General features: G+C 45.7%; 1 protein-coding gene and 1 pseudogene across 2 annotated transcripts in view; one reads left to right on the forward strand and one right to left on the reverse strand.

Annotated features, from left to right (window-relative positions):
- Positions 1–12,253, forward strand: part of ANO2 (anoctamin 2) — a 391,756-nt gene that overhangs the window by 131,614 nt on the left and 247,889 nt on the right. For both annotated transcript variants that reach the window (XM_088478973.1, XM_088478974.1), the window contains 2 exons: positions 522–656; positions 5,100–5,260. In XM_088478973.1, coding sequence (XP_088335099.1) covers positions 522–656; positions 5,100–5,260 — 296 coding nt within the window. The remainder of the gene's footprint in view (positions 1–521; positions 657–5,099; positions 5,261–12,253) is intronic.
- LOC148517200 (uncharacterized) lies at positions 8,541–10,227 on the reverse strand (annotated as a pseudogene).

The raw sequence follows: 12,253 nt of genomic DNA on the forward strand, positions 1-12,253 counted from the left end.
ATGTAGTGTGTATGAACTACATCGTGTAGTGTGTGCTCCCGTAGAGTCGCCAGCCTCATCGCCTGATCTTATGTGCAGCATGTAAGATCAGGCGATGCAGCGGACGATCCCATGCAGGGGGGCGGCATATCGGGCGGTCGGGCACCAGATCGCCCAATGTGTACCGTCGCCCGATAGGTCAGCCTGTCGGCACTGGGGTCGTTTGGTGACATCGCTGGATACACGCATCGTTTAGTGTGTACCCAGTGCGTGACATCGCTGGATACACGCATCGTTTAGTGTGTACCCAGAAGCGACACGAAATGCCAGCGTCAGTAGTCAGGGCGCCCTTGTCTTTTGTTGCATTAGTGATGCTGATAAGTCGCATATTTTATTAAAAAGTCTGTGGCGCATCAGATGTTGCCATTTGGCGCAATTTTTATGGCTAACTGCATGTGGACACATCTGTGGTTCTCAAATACGTCCTTTGCCATAAAGTTCTTGTTTTTTTTCTGCATTTTTTAACTGTCTGTTTATTTCAGAAAATATTTTGGAGAAAAAATTGGATTATATTTTGCCTGGCTTGGTCTATATACATGGCTACTCATCCCTTCCTCGTTAGTTGGGATAATAGTTTTTCTGTATGGATGTATAACTGTTGACACTGATGTTCCTAGGTAAGACTTTTCTTTTATAATATTAAATAATGTATTGTACATTTATTTGATCTATTACCAGTTATTTATATGGTGCACACATATTATGCAGCACTTTACAGAGGGTATTTGGCCATTCAAATCAGTTCCTGCCCCAGTGGAGCTTGTTCCCTATCACATGGAAACACTGACAAACTAGGGTTAATTATTTGTCAGAAACCAATTAATCGGCCAGTATGATTTTACACTGTGGGAGGAAACTGGAGTAACCAGAGGAAACCCATGTAGAATAGGGAGAACATACAGACTCCACACATAGAATGCCTTAGTAGTGGAAATCGATCCTAAGAACTCAGGGCCTGATTCAGACCCGCTCGCTAAGAAGCGTTCGCATGCAGACTGCCATTGTGTACATTGTGCGCATGCGTATACATCACAGTGCGCATGCGCGAACCAGGAACAGGAACCGTACGCTCACTGCGCATAGACTGCCCAGCTGAGTGAGTGATAGGAGAAGCCATTTGTGGGTGGTGACAGGGGTTGGTCTATGAAAACGGGGGAGTGGAGGTGCGAACGCATGCCGTGCCTGAGCGTCTCAACGCTGTTTCAGAGACATTCATAATTAAGACGCAGCGTCATAGTACACGTCACTTGGCAGAATTTTACACTGAAGTGCTCACATTGCTTGCGGTAGGGTATGGTCAACCACAAGCGCTGCGTTAGCTTCCGATGGTACCCGATGGTTGCATACACATCCTGGAGATGACGTGCGCAAGTGGGCATCTTAAGACAGGCTGGTGGGCGTCTGCATACACAGAGCGATCGCACGCCAGGACATAGTGGACGTGCTTATGCCTTGCCGTGCGATTGCCTGCCTTGCTGTCACATAGCCGAATTTTGCATACACATCTAGCGAGCATACGCATCTAGCAAGCGGGTCTGAATGGAGCCCTCAGTGCTGTGAGTTAGTGGGAGGAAACTGGAGTAACCAGAGGAAACCCATGCAAAATAGGCAGAACATACAAAGGCCCTCATTCAGAGCCGTACTCTCTGAGCAGAGCGCACGCTCTGAATGAGGGCCGCCCTCCATAATTATGGAGCGTCCTCCTGTACGCTCGTATAGCTGTGGGTCACCACCCACAGCCTATACGAGCGTACAGTTTGATGGCCGCGATGGTCTTGACCATCGCGACCATCGCCACTGCGAGCCGGAGCCTGCGGTTGAGTTTTTCAACCGCAAGGCCCGGAGTGATTTTGGCTCTATCAGAGCCAAAATCACTCCCACTGACATCACTAGTGATGTCAGTGGGCCGGCTTCTGACGGTAGGCGTTCCCTTGGGAAAGGGGGCAGCTGTCAATCAACATCGACAGCACGCCCCCTTTAATCAGACACAACGAGCGAAGGAAAGTCCTTCGCTCGTCGCGTCTGGCGCATGCGCACGACGGAGCTCCCGCCGTCGTGCGCATGCTCAGTGCACAACATCGACCCACTTGCGAGCGGACAGCCGCTTGCGAGTGGGTCTGAATCAGGCCCAAAGTCCACACATGTAAAGCCTTAGTGGAAATTGATCCTAAGACCTCAGTGCTGAGATCATCATTGCACCAAGAGAGACAGCACTACACTAAATCAATTGCTCCAAACTCACTTACCTGAGATACAGTCGCATACCAATATTAACATTAATGGTGCATACACACACACAATGATTTTTTGAACGATTATCGATAACGACATCGTTTAACGCTCAATCGTTCACTTTCTGAGTTAAAACGATCAACGATTATCGTTCATGCGCGTTCACGTTTGTACTTTGTAGTTTGTAGTTCAGTCAGACTGACCAACTCAACGATTTTCAGTAGGGGAATATGCAAAAATCGTTTGTAGTTCAAAAATATTGTTCATTACATTTAGTAAACGAACAATTTTAGTAAACGATTTTCATTCATTTTTCCCTTGAAAAAATTACCGAAAATCGTTTACTAAAATCGTTCATTTACTAAATCGTTGTGTGTGTACGCAGTTTAAGGCCTATTACAGCAAAAAATATTCTATATTTTTTAATAATACATATTTTTTTATTAAACCAATTTTAATTATAAATACAATCTATTCTACAAAGTCCTTTTGACTTTATCTTCCAATATATATTCAGTAAAACAGATCAAAATTCTTCTCAACAAATAAACATAATAATATGTGTATAGTACTTTATGCATTAAGAGAGATGGAAAATACATATTTAAGCCATCATAAAAAATGGTCAAAAACATGGTTCAAAGGGGTTTTTTTTGCCCCAGCCCGCAGTTATTTATATGGCTACATTATGGGTATTGCTTCTTGAACACAGTTTGCAACTGAAATGATAAGGTCGATTACTGTACAGTAGTATAAGATCGCATCTGGCAGACAGACTAGGACTCTTGTACTACATACAGTATTATCACATTTCAGTGCAACATTTGCATTGAACCACAGCAACTATACAGCAACTATCTAGATTAGGTTAGACAATGGAAGCGTGTCTGACTGATTGCTGTGGTTTAGTGCAAATCTTCCTTTCTTAGTAAATAAGCTATGCAGGGTACAAGAGTCATTGTAGGTGTTTTGTTTCTGCAATATAGCTCCTAAATTAACATGGAGCTGGCTTTCTGATCAGATTGTCTGGCAGTGAGAAGTGCCAAGGCCACTAGGGGGCAGTGTGATATTTTTCAGACACTTCATAAATGGCCATTGCTACAATAGGTTGCTCCACATTAACTTTATGGCAAAGTTTCAGAGCTGCTGTCCAAAGTAGTATGTGACTCTATGGCTGGCCAGCCAGGCTGCCTTTGCTTTTTGATATCTAAGTCATTAGGAATAGGAAAAAGAGCAGAAGGAGTTACTCTCTGGCCATGGAAGGCCGTCTGTTGTCCACCACTGGCCAAAGCAATTTACAGTGCTTAGCACACACACCTAAGAAGAGTTTTTGGAAAACTCTTCTATTATTGCAAAGGAGAGATGTATCACCTTTTAAAGATGTCAAGTGGAGAAGTTCTCCATAGCAACCAATCAGATTCCAGCTATCATTTATCTAGTACATTCTATAAAATGATAGCTGCATTGCTTGCTACAGTATGGGCAACTTCCACACTTGCCCACTTTAGAAGGTTTGATACATTTTCCCCGTAATCCCTACAGCACACCATAATATTTATCACAAATGGGCAGTGAACTCAGCAGCCGCTGGGTGTACCCAACTTAGGAGGGAGCCTCAGGATTGGCTATAATAAGCATCATGTGATGGACTCACGCCATATCCTAGGCCCCCCTCTTCAGCTAGTTATACCCAGTTATTGCCAAAAACAACACTGCAGTTACCTTCCTCATTAAGTGCATGTGAAAAGCATTCACGGCCTTCATCGGTTCTAGCATACCAATACTATACATTATCTCATTAGAGTCGGCGTTTATTGAATTACACTGAAATGATTGCCATATTCTGCAGAATGTAACAGTCAACAGAATAATGATTGCACTTTATCTGTACTAGGCCTGCCTGCTTAGTGGATTCAAACCTTGTGTTGCGCCTTCATACCAAGCTCTATTGTACACTCATCTGTGGAAAAAAATGATTCTCTGTGATGCCAGCTGGCATTGAGATATGACAGCAAATTGCACAATTATATCTGTGTGCCAGAAATATCTAGTTAAAGCCCTGCCTGTAACCATTATTATTCAATCTAGAACAAGCCCCATTCATAAAGAAGCTCAATTTATTCTTCATAATATTTTCCTTTAGTGACTTTTTTACTGAAGCATTAAATCAATGAACAATTCATATATAAAACATTAAAACGATTAGGATGTCAGTCTTTCAGTGTGATGAATATTTGTACATGTAATCTACTATTAAAATAATCAAAGGAGTAACTAATGGTTTATAACCACTCTGAGTTAGATTGCTAAAGGGCCCGTTACACTAACGTCCGCATGTGTTAAGTAATGGGTTCATTCATTATTAGGGGCCCGATGAGGCCACCCCATATTTGGCAAGTTACCGTGGGAACCTACGCCCTCTACAGGTGACGGTTCCTGGATCCTTGCACCTTCCTTCCCCCCACTCAGCACCCCCTATGATAGTGCACACTAACTAGTGGCTGCTTCAGAGGTGGGGTTGTAGCACAGTCCAAAATTCAAATAGGGGATCCACACCACACCTACTGCCAGTGAGTCCCGGCTAGCGATGTTTGGCAGAATTTGGAGTGGCAGTTGGTGTGGCTCCCCTATTTTTCCCAGCAGCTGTCCTCGCAGCGGAGCAATACAGAATTGCTCCAGTAGTGTTGTATCCACTGCAGCAAATCACAGCAAGATACATAATTTTCAGGAGGCTTTGGGGACATATTGATGAACAGGCCGCATGGACACGAGAGGCAAATAAGTGGTAACACTATAATATGTGACCAGTCCTCTTTTGTCTCTCATAGCAAGGAAATGTGTGACGATGCCCAATCTTTCACTATGTGCCCACTATGTGACAAGTCCTGCGGCTACTGGAATTTAAGTTCAGCCTGTGGTACAGCTCGTGCAAGTCACTTGTTCGACAACCCGGCCACTGTCTTCTTTTCCGTCTTCATGGCTCTATGGGGTAAGTAACAAGTAACCCACTTATTTATTTGTATTTCAGGCCTAGATATATATGTGTGCAATATTTTTTTAATGCATATGTCACAATTTATAATAGGATGACGTGATAATGATTGTCAGTAACGTTTCTGGCACCTAGTATATACCTAGTGTTAAGCGGTAACTCCTCCCGATGCTAGAAATATAGTTTTGAGGGGAGTTAACAAAGGGAAGTTACAATAACAAAATTGTACTTATTATAATGTGCCATCTGACAGATATGCACATTAGATACTCCCAAAATACGTCCATCTCTAAATGAGGAAAAAAAAAAAACAGGGAAGTTTAACTAGAGATGAACGATTTGCTTTTCCTGAAAACTAAACAGACCCGAACTTTGGGGTTCCGAGTACAACTGAGTCCCAGCACTGATCACTTTTGGGTTTCCAAGTAGAACCGAGTCCCAGCTTGGGTCTGTGGTAAGTTCGGAACTCGGATTTAAACAACGAATCTCGGGTATTGAATTGCACGTAAACTGGTCCAAATGACATCATTTTAGTGTTTTTATCAATTTTATAGAAATCCAAAACTAAGTCCGAATGCCAAACCAAAACACTTGAGGGTGGTTTTGCCAAAACCAAAATTATAACATATAAGGGTGGTTTTGCAAAAGCCAAAACCAAAGCAGAGGGGTTCCGCGCACATCTCTAATTTTAACTGCTAATGCTGCAGATAAGTCTTGTTTAAAAAAATACAGTAGCAGAAAACAAAATAAAGTAATGCACAAAGGGGCTAATTCAGCATCGCACGCAAGCACAATGCTAAACGCAGATTCCCGATTATCGAGAATCTGCACATGCGCAGGTCCCCTCCTGCGACTGTGCAGAACGAGTCCTGTGTGATCACATGCAGCCCCAGCTATGCCTCTGCCTGATTGACAGGTAGAGGCATTTAAGGGGCGGTGCGGAGACGGAAAGCATTCTCGGGAAATGGGGGTGCGTCGGCCCTATTTTCCGGGAGTGGCAAGACCAGGGGCTGCAAGCCGGCCAGCCTGCGTAAGCTGAAGCTTACTCAACTGGCCGGCACCGTCCACGGTCACGATGGTTATCCCAGCCTGTGACCTCACTCGCAGTGCAGGGATCGCAAATGCAGCAAGGACGGAATTGCAAAACTGCTTGTGTGTGGCTTTGCAATTCTGTCCTATGTTGAATCAGCCCCTATATTGTTTGTTCTGGGAAATAGGAAAGACCATCGCATATTGTATACGTCATTCTGATGTGCACCTAGCCTGACTGCGCCAAAGTCTTCCCCATCGACTCACTCCTACTCAATCACTTGCATGCAGCTTTGCAATTCCATCCTCTGCTGAATTAGCCCCAAAGTATCAAATTGAGGATAAGGATTTTCCTGGGGGAAAGGGTTTAATCGCATGATTTTTATACAAATCTGCTAAAACTTTTTGAAAGACCTAAAACGAAAAATGAGTTCCCATCAGCAGTGCAGAATAGAAAAAAGACCTCTCAGACTCTGTAACAAAGTATCTCATGTAAACCCTGACTCTACTTGAATTTTGAGCATTAGGTTACAAAATGTTCTCTTTCCCCCTCTGCAGCAGATTACGCTTATATTGGACGCTCTGTGTGGTGACTGACACTTCCATTGTGCATGGATGAGCAGAAGCAGCTAGTCTTACCCACCTTTAGTAAACAAGGCTTGCCGGGAAACTGTCATACATTATTACTCACTTGTGTATTTCAGGAACAGGACAATATGTGATCTATGCTTCACTGACTCAGTCTAATTGGGGGGGAGGGGGGGCTTCAATAAAGTGCACTTTATTCTGAGTGGCTTTCACCTTCTTTGAAGAAGTCGGCAATTTGTTAAGAGGCGGTGATAATAGCGCCATGCTCGTATTGCAGTTTGATATCTGATTGGATAACTTCCCTATTCTTGTCGTCTTTAAAAAAAACAGAAAGTGCCCATAGTGCAAGTCATTTCTTTTTCAATGTCCTGGAGTCAGCGGTCAAAAAAAAGTGAACAATATTCTAGACTTTTGGAGGACACAGTGTTTCAAGGTTATTCTGGTCACAGGCTGTCCCAAACCTATGGCCAACACACTTGACAGGGAATCGGTATGTCAAAATACAGACAGCGGCATCCCGATGGTTGGTATCCTGACAGGGGTCGGGTAAGTATACTAACCCTCCCCCCTACTCCCCCTAACCCTCCCTTCTTGTAGCCTAACCCTAACACTCCCCACCCAAGACCCCAAACCTCCCCGTTAGTGCCTAAACCTAAGTCTCCCCCTTTGGGCCTAAACTTAACTCTCCCCCCATAGTGCCTAACACTAACCCCCCCAGTGGTGCCTAACCTTACCCCTCCCTCTAGGGGTGCCTAACCCTATCCTGCCCCCCAAAATCTAACCCTAACCCTGCTGTGCTGCATATACCTAATACTATACAGCTAACAGCTAAGACGCGTCGGACTTACCTCATTCGGGATGGTGTCCTTCTTGTTTTCAGCCCCGGGATTAAGATAGTCGCCGGTATTTCGATGTTTATCTTAAGTCCCGTGTCGGGCTACCCCCGTCAGGATTTAGACTGGCAGCATCCCGTCCGCTGGTCTGCTAACTACATCCCCTTGACAGCACACTTCAGTCCATTGCAGCTTAACCATACTTGTCTCATAGTTTCCACGAGCGTCTTCTCAGACAGGGCAATTAAGCAGCTATCAGCACAATAACTCTACTAGACTTTATTTATATTTATTCAGTTTTATCTTCCTTCTCAGAGATTCTCCAGTTCTTATGTTTACTGGTAGTGTGTTATGATGCAGGATGTAATAAAGTACTTAAAAAAAATATACTAATCACAACAAGGAATGTAAAGTATAACAAACACTAATTTTTAATTGAAAAAAGCATTCTTTATTAACATAAAGATAGCAAAAAACATACATAAACCATACATACAAGTGGTACTGTGTCGCAGCACAGCCTAAACCCAATACACTATCAAACATAATCAAACATACAATATAATGCATTGCAAAACATATAGCACAAGACATCCTATACTATACATAATTCTTTGCACTATTTATTCAGTACTTAAATAAAAACAACAATCAACAAGGGCTATGGGTGTGGATGGTAGAGGGGAGGGAAGGGGGAATCACAGAACTGAAGTTTTTATTGAAAGACAGACACATATATGGGAAGGGGGAATAAATAGAAAGACATATCAATAAAACATCAGCACTGTGAAAAGGGGGAAGGGGGCCACTGTCCCAGTCCTTGTTGGACAGTCACACATGGGGAGAGGGGCAGAAGAAGGGGGGTTTAGTCCTCTTCTTCCTCAGGGCTGTCCATGATGGAATAGTCTCTTAGCAGGCTGTGGATCAGCCTGCGACAGTCCTGGATGGACATCCTCTCCCTTCTAAGAATGAGGCGGTTCCTGGCAAGCCACACAGCATCCTTAAAACAGTTCATAAGGCGCCAGGCCTCCTGGATTTCCCCATATGTGTGGGTGCCAGGAAACAGTCCATAAAGTACCGAGTGGTACGAAAGGTTGCTCCTTGGCACACAGGCCCTCATTCAGAGGCGGTCGGAGGATGCAAGCGGTCGCTCAGAAACTGGGCGGTCGCTTGCATCCTGACCGGCCGCCTCTGTTTCGGTCGTTAGGCTGTGGGTTAACACCCACAGCTCTAACGACCGCTAGGCTTACGACGAGACCCTAGGGTAGGGTCTCACTTATCGTAAGCCCCGGAGAGCTTCTGGCTCTGTCAGAGCTGGAAGCTCTCCACTGACATCACTAGTGATGTCAGTGGGGCCTCCCCCAAACGGCAGGCGTTCCCATGGGAACGCCTCCGTTTGGGCTGCCACCCCCCCGGCCCGCCTTCCAAACGGGGCGAGCTGTCAATCAACATCGACAGCTCGCCCCCTTTGGAAAGAGACCCACTACGACTGGCGCTGTCGGTCGTAGCGGGTCTCACTCATGCGCACGAAGGAGCCGGCTCCCTCGTGCGCATGCGCACTAGACAAACATCGAGGCGGCAGTGCGGTCATAGACCGTACGGCCGCCTCTGAATAAAGCCCACAGTCTCTGAGCTCATTTTCCAGGACACCTAACAACAACTGTGCATAAGTACAGTCCCAAAACAAGTGCATAGATGTTTCCTCATGAGAGATGCACCAGGGACAATGTCTGTACCTGCACAGGTTACAGGAGTGCATGAATGTCCTTAGGGGCAGACCCCCTTGGATTGCCATCCATGACATGTCCTTGTGTCTATTTGTGAGCCTTTTGGAGGCCACATTTTCCCATACCTGCTTGGCAGTTGCTGAAGGGAGCCCTGGAATAGGCTGCATAACGTCTTTGGCTCTGATGAGCTTGTGGATAGTCTTAGGTTTCCACAAGCCAGGTTTAACTCCCTCCAGTTGGTGCTCCCTCACAAACTTGGACACATCCAGGTAGAACCAGGGAGTGTTCCAGTTGTAAGGGATGGAGCTGTCCCACTTGTCCCAGCCTAGGGCCTTCCAAAGGGGTAGGAGGAAGAAGCGAGACATGGAGTTTCCTGCAGAGTCATTATCAGTCTCACACAAAGTCCTGCGGATACAGTTGCAAACAAAGAAGGCTCGCATCATGGTGGGGATATCGGGTATTCCCTTTCCACCTTTGATGGGCTCCTTGTACATAACTGCCCGCTTAACTCTGTCCATCTTGGAGCCCCAGATGAAGTGAAACACTGCCCTTGTGATGGCCCTGCAGACCATGACCAGAGGTGGCCAGGCCCTGCGCTGTGTACTGCAGAACAGGAAGGATCTCGTTGCGCAGTACAAGTGCTTTCCCTTTGATGGTAAGGTCTCTGAGGCTCCACAGTCCAATTTTTTGCCTTACAGTGGCAAGTCTCTCGTCCCAGCACTTCAGGGCGACCTTCACCACCAAACCAGACTCCCAGAATCTTGATGAAGTCCGGCTTGACAGCAAAGGGGAGTTAATTAATTTTGCTCCAGGTGAGGTGAGTATAACAAACATTAATATGCCATACAGCAGTGGTTCCCAAACTGTGTGCTGCAGCTCCCTGGGGTGCCGTGGAGGCGTCAGCAGGGTGCCAACTTGGCTGGTGGCCTAAAGAGACGGGCTAGTGTATTTTTTTGTGTAAAAATATAGATATATATATTTTACACAGGTGGGAGAGGGGTTGGCAGCACAGAGTATAGTGGAGCAGGTGGAAGGGTTTACTATGAGGTGGGGGGTAGCTGTCAATGTAAAGCAACAGGCAGAGAATCCTGAGGCTGCCTTTTGCTGAATGGGGTCCTACAATGCAGTGCATTGTGGGAGATCAGACAGGAGAAGTGTCTGGTCTGTTCTGAGGAAGGATCCTGTAGAACGGTGCTGTTGATCACAACTAAAGGTAAGTAAGATGGGGGAACATTGAGGGGGCACAGGGAGAGACATGGAGGGGGCAAATGAAGAGACCTGGAGGGGGCAAAGGGAGAAACATGGAGGGGGCAAATGGAGAGAGATGGAGGGGGTAATGGGTAAAAATACCACAGTTTTTCTCTTTCTTCATTAAATACGTATTGCGTTATTTTGACCCAACTACTTAATAAACGGGACTGCTCAGTAATTATTTTGGCTTAGGGGTGCCTTGAAAAAATGATGCCAGCCCTAAGGGTGCCTCAAACTGAGAAAGTTTGGGTACCACTGCTATACAGCATTACATTTGAATTTAATTGATTTTCAGAACACATCATTATTGATAAAATCATAGATGTCAATCTACTAGGTATTGTGATCCTCTTCAGAACATCCTCATACTAATGTACTTAGGGCCTGATTCATCATGGATCGCAATTGCAACCACGTACGCACATCAGTCGATGGTGCGCATGCGTATGCACCACAGTGCGCGTGCCCAAGTTAGCATTGCTCACGCAGATACAAAGCCATCACAGACAGAGGGACGGGACGTCAGCATTTGGGGGTGGTGACGTGGAGTGGTCAGAGAAACGCAGACGTGTCTGTCCGTTTGAACGCTGTGGTATGGGCATGCATATATTAGCCACTGCGATGGCGTATGCAGCTTGTGTTCTCACTGCGTGCGAGGAGGTTAGCAATTTGTGAGTAAGGTCAGACTTGTTGTAATTGTGCAGGAGGGGCCGATGTTACTCCATTTATGGAGGAGAAATTTTAACTGGAACCTACCAACCTACAGGATAATGCCTCTTAGAAGAACCTATGTACTGTATATGTAATGTAGATTAGAAAAAATCCATGAACTAGGCGTGTGTGAGTGGTGCTGCTGCCTTGGACACAGGTCCCTAGAGGCGGCACAGTCCCTGGCGACAGCACTTTCATTTGGCTTGCTGGGTGCCTGAGAAGTCACCCTGCTGCCATTAGAGCTGACAGAAGCATCCTACAGACGCATCGACAAGTTCTATTCTTCCTGGTGGCGCCCTGACATCACGACGTCACATGTCCTGGGGGCGGAGCCGTCACAGGGGGGAAAATAACACAGTGTGCTTCTTTACTAGAGCGCAGCATATAACAACAATGTAACTTTATAAACAGAACAGAAACATGCACCAGGAAGTACCAGTAACAAGTAAGAAGTTACAGCGTATACCTCCACTCCGGACAGTCTAATACACATAAACCACTCTGTAAATACCACTTAAGCTGGGTGCACACCTTAGGACGGTGCAACCATGCGATGTGGCAATGCGATGTAACTATACATCACGTCGCTGTACACACTACATGATCTGCCGTACGACGGCGTGATGTATCATTACATGCTGCGTGTACAGGTGGGTCCACATACATCTAGCTTCCTGCTGCGTTACACAGCCCTTCTAGTCGTGCCATCTGTGGCGTGACTCGGTAGCGCTGAGCATCTTTCCATGCGTCTTTTTAGCTTCAAATGCGTCTTGCGGGTGTATCTGCATGCGAAATGCCACGTTACAGTGCCAGCGGCTGTAAGACTGTAACGTAGTGTTTAGCATGCAGAT

The sequence above is a fragment of the Taudactylus pleione genome, unplaced genomic scaffold (genome assembly GCF_031769625.1).
Source record: "Taudactylus pleione unplaced genomic scaffold, aTauple2 ptg000225l, whole genome shotgun sequence".
Taxonomy (NCBI): Eukaryota; Metazoa; Chordata; class Amphibia; order Anura; family Myobatrachidae; genus Taudactylus; species Taudactylus pleione.